Source organism: Myxine glutinosa, chromosome 1 (assembly GCF_964187855.1).
Source record: "Myxine glutinosa chromosome 1, kmMyxGlut1.1, whole genome shotgun sequence".
Taxonomy (NCBI): domain Eukaryota; kingdom Metazoa; phylum Chordata; class Myxini; order Myxiniformes; family Myxinidae; genus Myxine; species Myxine glutinosa.
The window spans coordinates 113,279,707-113,300,619 of NC_136261.1; the positions used below are offsets into that span (position 1 = coordinate 113,279,707).

Genomic DNA, 20,913 nt, shown 5'->3' on the forward strand with positions numbered 1-20,913 from the left:
TAAACTATCCAGAACTCCACCCCTCCTTCAGTGTCCTCAAACGTATTTTTGACTCGAAGGTCTCAAACTCATTTTGCAAAAAATGTTTGTTTCCCATGAATCGTACACTTTTCAAAATCCAATCTCACCCCTCCCCTCCAAATCTTCCCCATCCCCCCTTCCCTCCAAAACTTCCCCATCCCCCCTCCCCTCCAAAACTTCCCCATCACCCCTCCCCTCCAAATCCTCCCCATCACCCATCCCTTTCAAATCTCCCCCCTTGCCCCTTCCCTCCCTCCTAAACTCCCCCCACACCCCTCCCCTCCGAGACTCTCCCTCGCTCCTCCCCTCCTAGACTCCCCTCTCACCCCTCCTCCTCAAAGCATCCTCCCTGCTTCTTCCCCCTTCCAACTTTCACCTTCATCTCCCCCAACCTTCTGCCTCGCTCTTCCCCCTCCTCAAATAACACCTCACTGTGCCTCACCCAATCTCCATCAAAGCTTTTGTCCGCCCCATTCTTCCCTTTCTCCAAGCTATTCTGAAATCTCTGAAATCTCTGACACACCTTCAACCGCTCTCCCTACCTCTTCCTCCTCTTCCACATCTTACCCTACCCCTCCCCCCCCCTGTTCTGGACCCGATGCTCCCCCCCCGCCTGTTCTGGACCCGATGCTCCCCCTTCCTCTTCATTAACGGTATGGACCTCAAACATCCGGGGCCTTCGCTCAAACTTGACTGATCTCTCCACACAGGTTGCTTCTGACAAACCAGATGTGATCTGCTTAACAGAAACTTTCCTCCTTCATGATGTCTCTGATGCCTTGGTATCTCTCCCAGGTTACTCCCTCCTCCGGTATGATAGACCTGAGCCGCGTCCTGGAGGTGGGGTTGTTATCTTTATAAAAAACTCTCTTCCTCACTCGCCCTCCACTGCCCTCTCTCCACCTCACCCCCAGGAATACCTTTGGCTACGGCTTCCCCTTCGCTCCCACCTTTTGTTCATATGTGTGTTGTACCGTCCACCAAACAGCGATGACTCCATCTACATCTCGCTGTCTGATAATATGGACCAACGTCAATCTACCCATCCCAACTCTCTCTTCCTCATATGTGGTGATTTCAATTGTCACCATGCCAGTTGGCTGGGTGTGGATTCCTCTCTCACCAGCCATGGCTCTTCAGCAAAGGACTTCTGCGACTCACTGGGACTGACACAATCTGTCAATTTCCCGACCCGGATCTCAGTCAACGGAGCATCTTCACTTCTGGATTTGGTTATGACAAACTTCCCTGAAAATGTCTGCTGCTCTTCTTCTGCTCCAATCGGCTCATCTGATCATGTGCTTGTCAAAGTGGACATCTCTCTGACCATTCTCAGAGAGCCTCCTCAGCGTCGACGAGTCTGGCATTTCACTCAGGCCAACTGGCACGGTCTTCAAGCAGCCATCAATCATCTGGACTGGTCTCCCATCTCTACCGCCTCTGACATCAACTCATCCTGGGAATTCTTTCAAAGTAAATTGCTCTCTCTCATGCACAGATTTATCCCATCTCGTCTTCAGTTGTCATACCCTTCCTCCCGTCCATGGTACACGGAATCTTGTGGTGAGGCTGTTGCCCTGAAACAACTTGCTTTCGTCTCCTGGAAAGCAAATCCAACGGAAGGAAATCTCATTTCCTTTCACAAAGCCCGAAACAAGTGTGTCCACCCTCAGGAGAGCCAGGAAACAATATCTCACCGTTCTCAAGACCGAACTCTCTTATCTGTCTCCCTCTTCCAAATCCTGGTGGCGTCTGGTCAAATCTGTTTCTGGTGTTTGTTCCCCCTCCATCCCCTCCCTCACCTCAAACGGCTTAACGGCTGACTCCGCACGTGAAAAAGCTGAATGCCTCAACTCTGTGTTTGCCTCTAAATCTTGTGTCCCAAACCCATCCCTCTCTGTACCCACCGTACCCAGTCGTACCCAGCTGCTCCTGGACTCTCTGTCCTTTCCTCCTGACAAGGTGGAAAAGTTTCTGTCAACCCTCGACTCTGATTCTGCAACTGGTCCTGACGGCATCAGCCCACGGGTCCTAAAATCATGTGCTTCCGCTATTTCACTCCCTCTTTCTGTTCTCTTCACCATCTCTTTTGCTCAAGGTCATCTGCCATCTGCTTGGAAATCAGCCAACATCACCGCTTTGCACAAAAAGGTGCAAAAACAGATCCCAGCAACTACAGACCAATCAGCCTTCTCCCAATTATCAGCAAAGTCATGGAATCCATCATTGCTTCAGATATGAAATCTTTCCTCTTCTCCAATGGCTTGATCTCTGATCATCAATTTGGTTTCAGACCTGGTCACTCTACTCTGGACATGCTGCTTCTGCTTTCTCAACAATGGATGGAGGTCCTCAACGCCAAACAGGAAATTAGAGCCGTCTCCCTTGACATTTCACGTGCCTTCGATACGGTCTGGCACCCTGCTCTGCTCACCAAACTCTCCTCCTTTGGTATCCATGGAAATCTCCACGCATGGCTGGCGGACTTCCTCTCTGGTCGTAGTCAACGTGTGGCCCTGAATGGGTTTCTCTCATCTCCTCTTCCTGTTCAGGCTGGAGTTCCCCAAGGTAGTGTTCTGGGCCCTGTGCTTTTTCTGGTCTTCATCAATGATCTCTCTGACTCTCTTGAAAATCCTCTCTATCTCTTTGCTGACGACTCTACTCTCTGTCGCTCCATTCCTCATCCCTCAGATCGGCAGTCTGCAGCCTCCTCACTCTCTACAGACCTGGACAAAATCACAGACTGGTCAAACAAATGGAACATGTCTTTCAATCCTGATAAATCTCACACTCTTACGATGTCTCTCCGAAAAGACCGACTGGAAAACCCTCCCATCCACTTTCTGAATAATCCTCTCCAAGAAGTTCTGTCATTCAAGCTTTTGGGTCTCACTATTTGCCATGATCTTTCCTTGGAAAACCACATTTCAAATCTGGCCTCCAAAGCCAGTCGCCGACTGGGCATCCTCCGTCGTGCGAAGTCCCTCCTTGGCACACCTGAGCTCCTCACCACATACAAGGCTTTCATCCGCAGCTCTATGGATTTCTGCTCTCCCCTCTGGTCTGGTGCTCCTGCCTCACACCTAGCCCGTCTTCACGCTGTTGAAACCAAAGCGTTCAGAATCATTGGAATCTCCCGCGATGAAGCTATCTCCAAGGGCCTTTCACTCACTCACCGCAGGCAGGTTGGTGGTCTTTCCGTCTTCTACCGACTCCTCTCTGGCCTTGCCTCCCCAGCCCTCTCTGGGCTCTGTCCCCCAAATATTCCTACAGGTCGCACAAGATCTGCCTGCAACCCTCTTATGGTTAAACTGCCAAAATCAAGACTTTCTGCTCACCTTCACTCCTTCATTCCTCTTTTCTCCCGCCTCTGGAACAAACTCCCTCACTCTCTTCAATCCCGCTCCACCCTCCAGGTCTTTAAAACAGCTGTTCACCACCATCTCTTATCCTCCCCCATCCAAAACCTTGATCTTTTCTACCCCCGCTAATTTCGGTCCCCTTGTGTTTTATACTTCTCCCACCCCCCCCCCCCCTTCCCATGCCTCCTGCCCCCAAGCCCTCTCCCTCCCACACTTCTCCCTGCTTTCAAATGTTGTGGTTGTGTGCTTCCCCTTCTCTCCCCATCTTGTCTTCCGCTCCCTCTTTTTGTATATTTTGTTTGTCTGGTTGATTTGTTTGTGGAATAAATGTTAGCTCTTTCACGAGCCTCGATTCAGTATACAAAAAAAAAAAAAAAAAAAAAAAGCTGCCGCTGGCTGTTCGCTTCCAGCCCGGAGCATGGACCTGGAGCGGACCTCCTTTCTGTGCCTCTGTCCGAACCTTCCAGCCCTGCTGTCCCACTTGGACCCTTCTCCTTCGTCCAGTCATTCCTGCCTGCCATTCCCTTTCGTGTAAGTCTGTTTGTCTGTCCTGGGCGTTGATAATATAAGACTGCTTAAGGCTGCCCTGTGTATCTTCTTCTTCTTCTTCTTCACTGTATATTACTTTTGTTTCTTCTTTGGTTTTGTATATAGTTAATAAATGTCTGGTATTCCTTACTTTGGTTTCTTCTTTCCCCCGATCGCTTTAGTCCCTTCTTTCGATTGAGTACCTGTGGCACGATTTGGCCAACGCTCGGAATCGGGTTAGTCAATTGCTAACGGCTCAAAGCGCGGATTGCTAAACCGCTCGGCAAATACAATCTTGTCCGTGGTTCGAGCGGTACTTGTCTCCCTGTTTTGCGGAGGGATTGGTAAAGGTATTCTGGAGAACACCTTGACCAATAACCCTGACCAATTTCACCCCGCAAAAGATCGTTACGAGTACCAGGACTAGAGACGGCCAGCTTAACGGGCCAAGGGGATTAACCCCCCCTTGCTAAGGGGAGTGCCGTCTCTGAGATCCGTAACAATTGGTGTCAGGAGTGGGATCTGGAACCTGGGACTAAATTTATTTAGACTAAATTTTGGACACCAATTGTGCTATTGGCCGTAACAATTGGTGTCGGGGAGTGGGATTTGAAGCCCAAACCAAATTTTAATCCATCGAAAAAATTTGGTCAAAATTTTGAGCGGCCGAAATTTTATTTAATATCCTAAATTAAAGTCGTGCCACGGATGATCAAGGCGATCGGATGCCGGTAGGGGAGAATGAGGGGTTAGAGGCAACCCAGGACCCCAGGGAGGAATTGGGAGAGAACGAAGAGAAGAGCAATGAGGATGCGGTAGAGGGGGTTGCAGGCGCACAAGATGGCGGCACCTCACACGTGGTCGCGGCAGCCGAGCCCACGGCACCGATGGACTGAGGCTTATTCATGGTGCAAATGAAGGCCTTCATAGTAAAAACGGAGGGAATGGAAAGCAGAATGAGGGCTGATAGTGAGCGATTGGGAGGCCAAATTGGAGCAATGAGGGACGAAGCAAGGGGTACCAGTGAACAATTGGGAAACCAAATTGGGGAGTTGAGACATGACATGGGAAGCCAAATATGGGGGCTCGAAGGCAAATTAGGGGGCCAATTGGAGGACGTGGGTAACCAAATAGGGGAAGTGAATGAGGGGTTAGTGAGGGACAAGGCCACATATGAGGTAAAGGAAGTTGAAAGGGAGGTTAACCGCAGGTTGAGCGAAGAGGTCGCGGAGGTACGCGACGAGGTAACGCGGTTTGAGAAGCGCGGGTTGAGTTAGGCGGAGCAGAGCGCGGTTAAAATGACGGGTATAGAGATCGCGACCCAGGGTATGGGGAAGCCGACGACCGCTGAGGTAGAAGAGAAAATTTTAATAAAGCCAGTGGTTGTCGAAGAGAAAAAAATTAACAAATTAATTATAGTGGAAATTGGAATTGAAAAGACAATGGAGGTAGTCCAGGAATTGAGGGGAGAGATGGATAATGTGCAAAGTCCATGCTCACATCATGATGTCGTGCTGCATAATCCTTATAAAGATTTGCAGGTGCGTGTGGAGCGAAGAAGAAGAACCCCGGAGGTGAGACGGGCTGTGTGTGGTGCTAAGAGGTTTTGCAGGAAGGTGTTTAGCGCAAAAAGAATTTTCGCGCGTTTGGGATTCCAGCGTAACCCGGGCGCTCGTAAAAGGTCCGTGGTGCGCTGTGTGGATGGCAATGGCACGCGTGTGAGGGAAAAGTGTGCGTCGAAGAGTGAGTGTGTTACAAAGTGTGGGAGTAAAACCGAGTGCGAGCGAGAATGCACGTCAGAGTGTATGTGTGATGAGAGTGATACGGAGAGTGAGATGGATGAGGAGCGGGTGCGAGAATGCACACTTGGAATGGTTGAGCGTGTGCGAGGAGGCACACCTGAGTTGGTGGTGGAGCGCGTGATGGGGAGTGTTACAGGGGATGTAACGGAAGAGTGCATGCCCGTGGTGGTTACGGAGTACGTAACGGGGGAGAGTGCACGCGAGAAGTGTGCGAACGACGAGTGTGCGCCAAGGTGTGTTATGGAGTGTGCAGACAGCGAGTGGTGTGTAACAGAGAGTGCGGTGGTGGAATTGACAGAGAGTATGGGATGTATGAGCAACGAACGGAACGAGTGGTGTGAGCATGTACGGGGGGCATCGACGCTAAATGGGATAGCGTTCAGACCGACGTATAGTCGACGCGAGCCCTCGGTCCGTGACGGGCTTTGGGTACTGCGGGAACTGGCGAGGGTCGTAATCACGGCGGTTTCAAAAGAACCGCCATGCACGATCCGGGCCGGGCCCCGCCCTGCACGATCGAGTCCGAGCTTTGCTAGGCAAGGCGACCGACCCGGTTCGAGGGAAGGTAGGAGGGATCGGAACGGCGCCCCCTTGTGGTGGCGGCGTCCCACCCGGGCAGGATTGGCAGGAGACCAAAAGGCCCCGCGCCGGGATGGTGCTGTGAATCTTGGCCCAACCAAACCTCCTCCCCTGAACCAAATGCCGGACGGACCCAACCGCAGTAGACAAACCACCCGCATGCATTGCTTGGCTTTGCGAAGCCGAGCTTTGAAAATGTCATGACGTACCGAGAGGCTCAGATATAGCGGACTGTGATGATGATAGTATTTTGATTCGAAATTGGGGATAGTGAATTTAATTGGCAAATTGGATGGGCAAATTTGATGGGTAAAAATTGGATGGGCAAAATTGATAGAGGGAGATGCCCGATGTAGAGGGATGGTAAATCCGCCATCCCTCCCATCCCCCCGGGCACATGAGCATTAGTTATGGGGTTTTGGCTGTGTAAACTAGCCCGGGAGGGTTAGGTTAATGATAGGAATTTAGAGAAAGATGACAATAGGATGACAATCTTCACTGTATATTACTTTCGTTTCTTCTTTGGTTTTGTATATAGTTAATAAATGTCTGGTATTCCTTACTTTGGTTTCTTCTTTCCCCCGATCGCTTTAGTCCCTTCTTTCGATTGAGTACCTGTGGCACGATTTGGCCAACGCTCGGAATCGGGTTAGTCAATTGCTAACGGCTCGAAGCGCGGATTGCTAAACCGCTCGGCAAATACCATCTTGTCCGTGGTTCGAGCGGTACTCGTCTCCCTGTTTTGCAGAGGGATTGGTAAAGGTATTCGGGAGAACACCTTGACCAATAACCCTGACCAATTTCACCCCGCAAAAGAGCGTTACGAGTACCAGGACTAGAGACGGCCAGATTAACGGGCCAAGGGGATTAACCCCCCCTTGCTAAGGGGAGTGCCGTCTCTGAGATCCGTAAATATATATATATATATATATATATATATATATATATTGTTACAGACGTGGTGGTGGATGTTATTTACCGAGCGGTTTGGTATGACCACGTCTGCACAAGTTACCCGATTATACCCGAACGTTGACTAATCGCGCTACGCTAGATCAATGAAGGAAAAGACACACGGCTGGGATTAAAATGACACGACCCCAGGGATACGGTTCTCAAGACCTCCGGAGGAGATTATATTCGTTCGGAAGGTTAGATTACAACTACAAGAGGGACAGCAAAGGAAGATAGGCACTTAGACACAATCTTATATTAACCCCAACAGACGACAGATAAACGGGACAAAAGGCTGACTCACACGGGGATTGATGGCTAGGAAAGGCAGGATCGTTGGCTCCAGGTGCACCTGGGCTCAGGGACAGAATCGGCTCGGTCCGGTCCAGAGATGCAGCATGCAGGGAGGTCGCAGCGCTCGGAGGTAGTGACTTGCTCTTCTTCAAGCTGGGGGCGCATCTGACGTCACGTCCGGTGAGTCGCTTCGTATATCCGGCGGGGAGTGACACGCCCTCGGCTCGTTAGCTCCGCCCCAGATGGAATCGGCTCGTTGCTTCTCATTGGGTGCGTGCGGGGGGGTTACCGGCTCCGCCCCTTGACGAGGGGCTGACAAGGAGCCCCTTCGTGGTAACCCCGTGGAGCGCATGGTCATGGCGGCGAACCGAGCCGGTGTGAGGACGCACACTCCCCCCGCGCGCCGTTGTTGTAGTTGTTGTTGTAGCTGTAGTTGTTGTTGTTGTAGTTGTTGTTGTTGTTGTTGTTGTTTGGGGAAGAAGATGGGAGTAGGTAAGGGAAGGTCCTAAACTCACTACTGGTGCCATATAATCACATTCTGGTGCAACGAAGAGTCAGAATTAATGGAAAGGAGTCCTTAACTGACATAGACTAAGAATAACTAGCAAGATGTCCGAAAGTTGTCTACGTGAGATGCGGTGGACCTGGGCACGACGTTTAATGGGGGAAAAAGGGGAAGGTCGGCTCTACTGATTGTTGTTTACAGACAATGGGACTAGGGAATGGGGGATTGGGGATAGTTGGGGAGTATTGGGGAAATAGGGGAATATTTACAAGCGGATATGGAGGCCAAATTCCATATTCGCAACATTGCACCCTTCTCTACCCTCGGGGCGTCCCGACCCGATAAATTTTTACCTACTTTAGTGTGGCACGCAATGTAGTTCCCTCTACTATTAACTCTACCCTGAGTGCGACAGTTTTACAGATATTCACAAATGAGTAAATATGTCCCCCTGCGACGTTGCACCCTTCTCCTCACAGAAACACACCCACAGGATAACCGAATCCGGAAAGAATCCTCAAACTAAACATACAGCCGGTAGGGAGCATTATTTACACAAGACTACGCTGATATTTACACTACGATCCAGGACCTGTTTTTGGAGGAACACATGCAGATGTTATGCATAGAGAGAGAGCACGCATGCTAGCATCGATACACCAACCCACGAGTGCTCTGTGGCCTACGGCCTTTAATAATGTGTAGAGCACCCTTTCCAAACACCAAAAGCACCATCCCATCACACAGTGAGCACCATCCGGTGCACCAATAAAGTGTTTATGAATCATTGTGTGGTGTCGCAGCCGGCCGATGTTCTGCCGCTGGTCTTGCCTTCGTGTGGTGCACTTGGCCTTCTTACTTCTTTTTAAAAATAAAGAAAGGCGCCAACCGCGTCCATTTCTTTATTGTGGCCGTCAGGGGGCCAACTGTTAGTGGTTCACCTGTTTGGCATAGGTGCCACGTTGACCCATAGGTCCTTCCACGGGTGGTGCTTGGCCGCAAAAGAGCTGCGGTCCATTGTGGGTGGCCACAAACATTGCGGTCCATATGGTGTATCGATCCAAGCAGCAAACAGCGAAAGTGCAGGCCCACAACTGCGAAGCCAGCACTTCTCTCTCCTCTCTCTCTGCCCCAAAACCAGATCCTCGGAGGTGGGAGACAAAAGAAGCAGACAAGTGAGTAAGGTGGTAAGGGCGCAAAAGTGCACGCAATGCAAGGTAATGCACACTGGGGGCACATGGGAACCAGGTGAGACAGGTACGTTCCTACCGTACGCCCCCCCCACCAGGTAACCTACATGGCCCCTCCCTTACCCCTTACTGTATCCACAAAACACCACACTACCCATAAACATCTATTTTACCAATCAACAAACGTCCCTACTGTCTTCCCCGTTCCTCCCATAAACCAAATTCGTCTTCTCTCCCTCCTAACCAATCAAATTTTGCCATTTCCAATTCGTCATCAGTCCCTCCTAGGGAGGGAGAGATGGAATCACCCCAATGTCTCATCCACGTCGTGATGCGTCTCACAAATCCAACAGCAGTCCTTACTTCCTGCAACAGAACAAAGAAAACACAGGTGTGGAGTCATCATCATCACCACAGGTAAGTGGCTGCGTATGGTGCGACAGGTTCATCAATCCTAACTATTTCCTAAATGACTTTAACAACTTTACACTACCCGGGGTCTTTCTCCGGCCAAACCATTGGCCCTCTTACACTATGGGTTCTAAAAACCAATTCCCATTGGCCAAACTGTGGTGCTCTTCAATTTGGGGTCTCACTCCCCCGATTCATCTCCCGGTGCCCTCGCACAATTTCTGGGCTGTGGCGTGTACCTCTCCCAGTGGGTCTACCCACCTGCACACCTCCACCACTGCAGTTGCCTCCGAGCTTACCTGCTCCCTGCCCTAACCTAACTACCTGGGGAAGGCCCTCTGGCGCTCTCCCCACTCGGTGCCCTCTCTGGCACTGGGCTACCCGGGTCCGTCCTCCGGATCCTCGGGCCCCATCCACAACTCTACCGGCTCCCAGAGCCCACCTGCGGCCTCACCTGGCCGACATCCTCACAGTGGTGGAGTGCCCAACCAACTACACACACTAACAGGCTACACGCGCAGCCATTTCCACGACACTAATGCACCCATCCACAATACCATTCTTCCACCCGCACCACAGATGCCAATATCCAACCACAATTTACCTATACCCTCTACCTAACACTTACACTACCCGCCCCGGGTATTCGTGAAAGGGGTCCACTCTTCCCCCATCCACACCTTCGCACCATGCACACCACTCCGTACCACTTACTCCAACTCTCTCCACACACCTGTACTTGCACACCTGTGCTCTCACACCTGGTGCCACCTGCACCCTTCTCTCCCCAAGCGCATTTGCGCTGATCCACACACTCACTACTCACACACTGCTCCACACACCTGTCCAGTTGCACACCTGTGCAATCACTCCTGTTCAATTCTCACACAGCATCATCTCATCTAACTACTCCCCTCTGAAACTTGCGCTTCCCAGTCGTCCCTTTAAACTATTGCGCTCCCTCGTCATTATCATCCACACTAATCTACCTGCGTCCCCACTACAGGTATCAGTCGCTAACTAAACTTAACGTTACCTAATGTCATCTTCTAGGGCCCTATCAATATAACCTAACCCACCCGGGCTAGTTTTCACTGCCATACACCCCTTAAGCTATTGCTCCTTTGCCCCCCCACATGGGAAGGGTGGCAGGGATGCCATCCCACCACATCGGGGGTCTCTCACTACCAATTTTGCACATCAAATTTCAACAAATCAAAAATTTGCCAATCACTACCCATCATCTGCCAATCACTACTGCCAATCCCTTGCCAATCATCAAATTTTGTTTTTCTCCAATTTTGGGTCCAAAACACTAACCTCATCACTCAGTCTACTCAATAATGCCTCTCGGTGCGCCAATTCCTGTCCAAAGCCCGGCTTCGTAAAGCCAAGCAATGGATGCTGGTTGTTTTGTGCCGGCGGCAGGATGCGTCCGGCACTCGGTGCAGGGACGGGGGCTTACCCGTGCCGAGATCCCACGCACCACCTCGGCGTGGAGCCATCCAATGCCCCGATCTAGACCTGCCGGCACGTCTCACCAAAAAGTGGTCGCCATGACGACCCTTTCTATTGGGCTGCCAGCTCCGCCTAGTGGAGCACGGACGCGGCCGTTCAAAGCGAGGCCCAGCACGCACCGAGGGCCCGATTCGGCTATAAGTCGTTCTAAACTCTACCCCGTCTAACGTCGATGCTTCACCTGCATGCTTACACCCCGCAGCCCGTTCCTTACTCACACATCCAGCCGTGCCCATGCTCCTCGTACCTTTCCTTACACACCCAGGTAAACCCTTTCCACTCACAGCCTTGGTCACACACCTGACCACCGAACACCTTGGCACACATTCGTCGCTCGCACACCTCACCAATACACCTCTTCGCGCCCCCTCCTCGGTCACCTCCTCTGTGACAATCACAGGTGTGCCCTCATTCGCACACCCAACCACGTGCCTCACTACCAACTCAAATGTGCCTTCCCACACACGCTCTACCATTCCAGGTGTGCATCCTTCCATCCCAGGTGTACATCCTCGCTCACCTGTCACAACCAGCTCACTCTCCTTGTCACTCTCACTACTCTCACCACCACTCTTGACCACGCACTCACCCTTACTCTTGACAGCACACTCTTTCCTCATGCACCTGTCCGTCACACACCTTTCTCGCGCACACTCTCCCGTTACACCCTCTGTAACACTCACCACACCGCGCTTCCATGTGCCCCCTCGCACACGCGCTACGACCGACTCACTCTTGCCAGCACACTCACTCCTTGGCACGCACTTTTTCCTCACACACCCCAGAGTCGGACTTTCTCGCACACCTCCTCTTTCGCACACCAGACCTGTCGCACACTTCACCAACGGCCTCTCACGAACACCCGGGTCCATCTCGACCCCCAAGCTTCTTAAATCCCCTGGCGCATCATACGCACGACCATATTGGTCACCACTTACACCGGGTCCTCTTCCTCTTCGCTTCTCCTCCATCACCTGCGAATCCCTCATCCGGTTAATGAGCACATCATCACGATCCGAACACAGACTTTGGACCAATTCTTTTATCTCCTCTTTTATCTCTTTCTTATCCCCTCTCCGTCGCTTCTTAATTTCGCTCATCCCTTCTTCCACTTCTTCTAGTTTCTGCTTCACCTCTTTTATTCCCCGGTACGTCTCCTCCAGCTCGTCCTCCAAGGCTACCTTGACCGTTTCCATGTGCGTCCTCACCTGCCGGTCCTTCGTCTCCATCACCTCTATCACCTCGTCCAACCTCGTTGTCAGTCCCTCACGTACCATCTGACATTCCCTCTTCGTCGCTATCAAGTCGTCTTTTAGTTCTTTCTGTGTCGCTTTCAACCCTCCTAATACCGCAGTGTTCCTTTGAACCTGCTCCGTTACTTCTTTTTGTCCCTCCGTCAGCTGTTCCACCTCCTGCGTCAGGACCTCTATGCCCCCTTGTAACTTTACAGTCCCCTTTCTCACCTCCTTCTCCATGTGCTCCTTACAGTGCCTCACCTCCTCGCGCACTCCTCCGACCTCCTCACTCACTCCTCCTCTGATCTCCTCTCCCATCACTTGCATCTCCTGCCCAGATGCCACCCTCATCTGCTCCATTTCCTCCCTGTGAGCATCCAGTTTGGTTTCTACCCCCATTCTGACCCCCTCTATCTGCTGCCCCATTTGGTTAACTTCCCTTTCCGCTTGGTCCCTCATGTCCCTCAATTTGCCTTCCATCCTGTTTTCTAACCCCTCTAACCCATTTTTCACTCCCTCTATCTGATTCTCCTGGGCAGCCATTCTATTTTCTACCCCCTCTAACCCCTTTTGCATCCCTTCCATTTGATTCTCTTGAGCGGCCATTCTGTTTTCTACCCCCATTAACCCCTCCTGTATTTCCCCTAATCTATTGTCTAATTTCCCAAATTTCTCGTCTAATCCCTTAAAATTGTTGTCTAATCCCCTAAAATTATTGTCTAATCCCTCACCAGTACCCCTCGCTTCGTCCCTCATTACCCCCATTTCGTTATTCATTACCCCCATTTTTGCTTCTAGCCTCTCCATAAGGGCCCCCATTTGCAACATAAAAAGGTTCGGATCCACCAGGGGCGCTGCCACGGTCGCGGGCGCGGTGACCAGCGAGGCGCCATTTTGCGCTCCCGCAATGTCGGGCACAACGACGCTATTTTGTGCGTCTGCTACCCTCGCTGCTTCGCTCTCCTCGCGTCCCTCAATTTGGTCCTGGACCGACCCTGCCTCACTCTCCCCTACCGGACCCCAGCTGTCTTGGTCTGCCATAGCGCGACTTTCAAAATTCGGGTTTTTATTTTTGTAAAACAAATTCAAATTTCGCCGTTATAATTTCGCGCGGGAAACGCGCTCCGAATTGATTCTACTACAAATTTGGGCCTAATAAATTTAGTCCCGGGTTCGAATTCCACTCCTCGACACCAATTGTTACAGACGTGGTGGTGGATGTTATTTACCGAGCGGTTTGGTATGACCACGTCTGCACAAGTTACCCGATTATACCCGAACGTTGACTAATCGCGCTACGCTAGATCAATGAAGGAAAAGACACACGGCTGGGATTAAAATGACACGACCCCAGGGATACGGTTCTCAAGACCTCCGGAGGAGATTATATTCGTTCGGAAGGTTAGATTACAACTACAAGAGGGACAGCAAAGGAAGATAGGCACTTAGACACAATCTTATATTAACCCCAACAGACGACAGATAAACGGGACAAAAGGCTGACTCACACGGGGATTGATGGCTAGGAAAGGCAGGATCGTTGGCTCCAGGTGCACCTGGGCTCAGGGACAGAATCGGCTCGGTCCGGTCCAGAGATGCAGCATGCAGGGAGGTCGCAGCGCTCGGAGGTAGTGACTTGCTCTTCTTCAAGCTGGGGGCGCATCTGACGTCACGTCCGGTGAGTCGCTTCGTATATCCGGCGGGGAGTGACACGCCCTCGGCTCGTTAGCTCCGCCCCAGATGGAATCGGCTCGTTGCTTCTCATTGGGTGCGTGCGGGGGGGTTACCGGCTCCGCCCCTTGACGAGGGGCTGACAGGGAGCCCCTTCGTGGTAACCCCGTGGAGCGCATGGTCATGGCGGCGAACCGAGCCGGTGTGAGGACGCACACTCCCCCCGCGCGCCGTTGTTGTCGTTGTTGTTGTAGCTGTAGTTGTTGTTGTTGTAGTTGTTGTTGTTGTTGTTGTTGTTTGGGGAAGAAGATGGGAGTAGGTAAGGGAAGGTCCTAAACTCACTACTGGTGCCATATAATCACATTCTGGTGCAACGAAGAGTCAGAATTAATGGAAAGGAGTCCTTAACTGACATAGACTAAGAATAACTAGCAAGATGTCCGAAAGTTGTCTACGTGAGATGCGGTGGACCTGGGCACGACATTTAATGGGGGAAAAAGGGGAAGGTCGGCTCTACTGATTGTTGTTTACAGACAATGGGACTAGGGAATGGGGGATTGGGGATAGTTGGGGAGTATTGGGGAAATAGGGGAATATTTACAAGCGGATATGGAGGCCAAATTCCATATTCGCAACAATATATATATATATATACACTGAACAGCAATAGAAACGTCACTTCATGAAAATAATTCCTGAACATTTGCCATAGAAATATCAATGCATTTCGTTTAGATATCATTATTTACATTCGTCTGTATCTAAATTTAATCCTAACTACTGACAGTGGTGCACACATGGATAAAAACAGGTCACCAAAACGCAGGCAAAAAAACGACCATGGTACAAAGTCGTGCATGATTCCCATGGAAATCAAAATGCACGTGCGCTCCTTGTGACTTTCCCTATAAAAGGCACCCCAAAACGTGTGTTCATCATTCGTGTTTCGATGCCAGCGCCATGCCCAGATTTACGAGGATTCAGAGAGACCAGGCTATTGGAAGATTGCATGCTGGACAGACTGCACGAATGGTTGCCATTGCTTTCCATGTCAATGTGAGAACGATCTACAGGTTACAGGAACGATACCAGGCCACCAACAGCACCGATGACCGCCCACGCAGTGGCAGACCGAGGGTAACAACACCATGACAGGATCGACATATTGTGCGTCATCACATCCAAGATCGCTTTACCAGGGCTACAGAAACTGCAAGACAAACAGTTGGAACCCACCAGAGACACATTAGTGGTGATACAGTCCGTCGACGTTTGAAGAACAGGGATGTCTGTTGTCACAGGCCGTATCGTGGCCCCATTCTTAAAGTTCGACACTGCCGTGACCGACTACAGTGGGCCACACAGCATCAAAATTGGCGTTACCAGCAGTGGAGAACCGTTCTTTTCTCAGACGAAAGCCGATACTGTGTTTCCACGGCAGATGGCAGAGTGAGAGTTTGGCATAGACGTGGGGAATGCTACTCAGATGACTGTGTGATGGAAAGAGACTCGTGGGGTGGTACAAACATCATGGTATGGGGTGCTATTGCTCTCAATCACAAAGTCGGTCCTGTGGTGTTCCAGAATATTGGTCCAGGAAGAGGCAATGGTGTCACAGCTGCTCGCTACATCGATCAAGTCCTCAGACCTCACGTCGTGCCACATTTTGGACGTCACGGAAATCATATCTTCCAGCAGGACAACGCCCGTGCCCACACTGCCAGAGCAACAAGGGACTTCCTGCAACAGAATGGCATCCAAACCATGCACTGGCCTGCGCTCAGCCCCGATATAAACCCGATAGAGCACTTGTGGGACGAGGTTCAAAGAAGACTGAATGACGTTCGACCAAGGCCGACAACTGCAGCTCAACTCAGTCAGGCGTTTCTCAGAGTGTGGGCCCAAGTGACAAATGCCTTCATCAAACAAGAACAACGGAAGATCTGTGGGAGGGAGAAGGCTTGGGGGGAGGAGGCATGGGAAGGTGGGGGAGGTGGGGTTGGGAAAGTATAAAACACATGGACACTGCTGGGACTTCCAGGAAATAAAAAAGTCGGTATTTCAAAAAAAACGTGGATTTGGGGTGAATTAACGGGGGTAGAAGAGATCAAGGTTTTGGATGGGGGAAGATAAGAGATGGTGGTGAACAGCTGTTTTAAAGACCTGGAGGGAGGAGTGGGATTGAAGAGAGTGAGGGAGTTTGTTGCAGAGGCGGGAGTAAAGAGGAATGAAGGAGTGAAGGTGAGCAGAGAGTCTTTATTTTGGCAATTTCACCAGAAGAGGGTTGTTGGCAGATCTTGTGCGACCTGTAGGAATATTCGGGGGACAGAGCACAGATAGAGCTGGGGGAGCTAGGCCGGATAGGAGTCAGTAGAAGACAGAAAGACCACTTACCTGCCTGCGGCGAGTGAGTGAAAGGCCCTCAGAGTTAGCTTCATCGCAGGCGATTCCAATGATTCTGAAAGCTTTGGTTTCAACAGCATGAAGACGAGCTAGGTGTGAGGCAGGACACCAGCCCAGAGGGGAGAACAGTATTCCATTGAGCTGCGGATGAAAGCCTTGTATGTGGTGAGGAGCTCAGGTGTGCCAAGGAAGGACCTCGTACGATGGAGGATGCCCAGTCGGCGACTGGCTTTGGAGGCCAGCTTGGAAATGTGGTTTTCCCAGGAAAGATCATGGCAGATAGTGAGACCCAAAAGCTTGAGTGACAGAACTTCTTGGAGAGGATTGTTGAGAAAGTAGATGGGAGGGTTTTCCAGTCGGTCTTTTCAGAGAGACATAGTAACGGTGTGAGATTTGTCAGCATGGAAAGACATGTTCCACTTGTTTGACCAGTCTGTGATTTTGTCCAGGTCTGCAGAGAGTGAGGAAGCTGCAGACTGCCAATCTGAGGGATGAGGGATGGAGCGGCAGAGAGTGGAGTCATCAGCAAAGAGATAGAGAGTATTTTCAAGAGAGTCAGAGAGATATTTTATGAAGACCAGAAAAAGCACAGGGCCCAGAACACTGCCTTGAGGAGCTCCAGCCTGAACAGGAAGGGGAGATGAGAGAAACCCATTCAGGACCACACGTTGACTACGACCAGAGAGGAAGTCCGCCAGCCATGCGTGGAGATTTCCATGGATGCCATAGGAGGAGAGTTTGGTGAGCAGAGCGGGGTGTTAGACCATATCGAAGGCACGTGATATGTCAAGGGGGACAGCTCTAATTTCCTGTTTGGCATTGAGGACCTCCATCCATTGTTGAGAAAGCAGAAGCAGCATGACCAGAGTAAACTAACCTGGTCTGAAACCACATTGCTGATCAGAGATGAAGCCATTGGAGAAGAGGAAAGATTTCATATCCGAAGCAATGATGGACTCGATGACTTTGCTGATAATTGGGAGAAGGCTGATTGGTCTGTCGTTGCAAGGATCTGTTTTACACCTTTTTTGTGTAAAGCGGTGATGTTGGCTGATTTCCAAGCAGATGGCAGATGACCTTGAGCAAAAGAGAGGGTGAAGAGAACTCCGCCACCAAAAGGTGGATGGAGGTTATGTTTTCACCCCTGTCTGTTTGTCTGGCCGTTTGTCTGTGAAAAAATATCTCAAAAAGTTGTGGACGGATTCGGACGAAATTTGGCAGTGATGTAGAGTATGTGACAAGGACGAAATGTTTAGATTGTGGTGAAGATCTGGATTCGGATCCGGCTACTAGAATTTTTAAAGTGATTTTTCACCATTGGGAGATAGGACCAAAAACGATGCATAGCAGGATATCTCAAAAAGTTGTGGACGGATTTGGACGGAACTTGGTGGACCGGTTGGGTGGTCTGACAAGGACGATTCGATTCGATTTTGGTGAAGATGTGAATATGGATTCGGATACGAGAATTATTTAATTTTTAAGTGATTCTTCACCATCGGGAGATCGGGCCAAAAACGATACATTGCAGGATATCTCAAAAAGTTATGGATGGATTTGGACGAAACTTGTTGGACAGGTTGCGTGTGTGTATGACAAGGAAGAATCGATTCAATTTTGTTGAAGATCCGGATCCAGCCAGTGGAATTTTAAAGTGGTTCTTCACCATTGAGTGATATGGCCAACCAGGCGGAGGTATGCTCTCTACTGAGTGCCGTTCTAGTTCACTGCTGGTGTCAAAGGTGGCAGTGTAGTGGGCATGGCTGCACTTCTTTTTCGATCCCTGACAGCGGCAGCCTATTTAACAGGCAATGTTCTTCTTCCCACATGAGCAGTTTGTGCAGCCCTTGGTGCAGCCACAGGAGATCGTCTGCATCATCTGCTGTGGCCAGGTCGGGTGTGTGGATTGCACTGGTACCAGCTTTCCATCATCCACGGCTCACCCATAGTCCTCACATGGTTCGAAACTTGGCTTGCAAGTGTGAGCACTCTTGCCGATTGCAGTCGCCAACGCCGCACATTTGAGATGTTGTTGGAATGCGTTCTCTGTGGGCGGTCGCAGCTTCAGCAGAGTTGACTTGTTGTTTAGGAACTTGTGAACTCGGAGCTTTCCAAGGTCTGAGCCCTCGAAGTTATCACCATTGTTGGTATATACAGCGACCACAAGCTCCTTTGCCTGGATGATTACATCTGCTGTGATCTGGGCGGGACCATGATCTTTGTCTGTAAAGTCTTCCAATGCCGAGATGTCGGTTGTCTTGCTTTTATATGAAGGCAGAGTAATTATGTGTGCTTCTTCTTTGCCCCAAAATATGCCTTGATATTGAGATTTAAATGGTTCAGGGAGTAACAATTTATTTATGATATATTTGGTTTGTTAGAATTAAGTTTTTCCTTCATCATTGCACAAGGAACATGGATAAACCATAATGGCTGATTGCCGCTAAAGGTGCCATATTCACGTATAGGCTTCCTCCAGATTTCCAGTAGCTTGTTTGCAAGGTTGTCCATATACATTTTGTTCCTATATATATATATAGATATTATTTTTTGGCAGCAAACCTTTTACAGCACGCTGTGTCTGTTTTTCCCCCCCCCAAAAACTGGTTTGGCCCCTTGGGTAATAGCAATAATAACAAATTTGACTTCACTGTTCCAATACTTATGGAGGGCACTGTAAATCACCAAGCCTGCCATGTTCATAGGAGCCACTCCCATGAGATTCAAAGTCCAATCACTGGCAGCGATGGTCAAGGGCTTGGGTAGCATGTGTCCATCCCCATTTCGGGCCTTGCACCGCTCCACATCATCGGGAGGGAGTCTGCAGTACTGACTTCTGTAAGATATGACTCCTGTTGCTGAGCTGAGAAAGTTCTCCAACTATTTTGCTGTACAGTGGCACACCCCTTTCTTTCAGCTACTTTTCCAAGTATTTTTGACTAATTTTCAAAGCTTTGTGAGCCATTTTAGGTAAAAATCCCGATATGACACCCACAATGTATGTTAACATGCCCCGACGGCTGCTATGGCTATGCATTTCTGCGCATGCGCACGAAGCATTCTGCGGTGGATCACGCCATTTTGAAAGATCCATATTGTGCCCCATTAAGAGTAGGGTACGTAAAAAAAGACATTCCTTTCATGCCTTGAGGAGCATAGGGCTGCCGAGGCAGTTTTGTTATGGCTAAGGAGTACAATCCTGGATGGATCACCACTCCGACACAGGATATTTGAATGGCTTATTACCCAATAGGCTGGAACTCATTTTGCCAACGTCGGAAGAATAACAGGCTGAGTAAACCCACTTGGTGTTATGTTGCAGACATAACGGCACGACAGGGGCTCAAGCTCAAGACCCTAAGATCTTAAGCCAGCCACTTTAACCGTTAAGCCAACACTCGTCATTAGAGTACATAAAAGGAATTGCATAATATCTCTAATTCTAAATTTAATTATTTTCATTCTACAAATGTAAAACATTGCAATGGAGTTGCAAAAGGCAATCTCTTTAAACATGTACAACCTACATCCACTGCCACTGTCTTCATCTCTTGTTCTGTTGCAGATGGTTTTCCTGGCTGGAATATAAAAATGGTGCTTTAGAAACAGGCAGGCAGAGGGAAAGATTGTTCCTCAAAATTAACATGTCCTCATTCCTAATTAACATGCTAGTTCATAGAAAATATCCATTGAGGATTAAAGTCAAGAACTAACATACCATATATAATATTAATATCTCCAACCAAATGCTGTACGATTGTATGAACATTATCACCTAACTTCTCCACGAGCCTCGGCACTCTGTACAAAAAACAATGTTGGAAAATAGGGGCAACGCCCCAGCGCTCACCTGGTAGAAAGAAGCATTCTGTGATCGAAATTGTGTCCATAGTTTCAGAGAAGAAAGCAGATACCTATTTTGGGTGTCAATACTCATTACTCGCCCTTAGTTCCCCTTAGACCACGATTTTTTAATGTCGTGAACAACCTTTAGCCCATCATTGCTGATATATATATACTGAAACGCAAAAGAAACTTACCACCTTTGAAACCTTTAAATATCAACAATAACACTGCGTGTAGTAAATGTGTGAACTTATTTGTGGACAATAGTGTCCTCACTGTCAGACAAAACGGTCACGGATGGTCACTTGAACCTTCAATGGTCACTTCATAGCACAGCTGTTGAACAGCCGTTTTGACTGTCAGTGATTAGCCAAGGGGTACGGGATGATTTTAATGAGCTGCACGTGATGTCTTGATATTGTCTTTAAATACGCCAGTGCAAAATGGGCATTTCAATCAACATGCCACGATTGTCAAGGGATCAACGGCAGCGTGCCCTGGGCATGCTGCAAGGCGGACTGAGCTACCGTGAGGTGGCACGTCGCCTTGGCTGTTCACACCAGACGATATCGGCCCTGGTGGACAGAGACACCC

The 20,913-nt window shown here is 49.8% G+C and overlaps 1 protein-coding gene across 1 annotated transcript in view; it reads right to left on the reverse strand.

Moving 5' to 3' along the window:
• CCDC78 (coiled-coil domain containing 78) overlaps nt 1–20,913 on the reverse strand; it is a 99,917-nt gene that overhangs the window by 58,286 nt on the left and 20,718 nt on the right. The window contains exon 5 of the mRNA XM_068105368.2: nt 20,001–20,051. Within this exon, the coding sequence (XP_067961469.2) occupies nt 20,001–20,051 (51 nt within the window). The remainder of the gene's footprint in view (nt 1–20,000; nt 20,052–20,913) is intronic.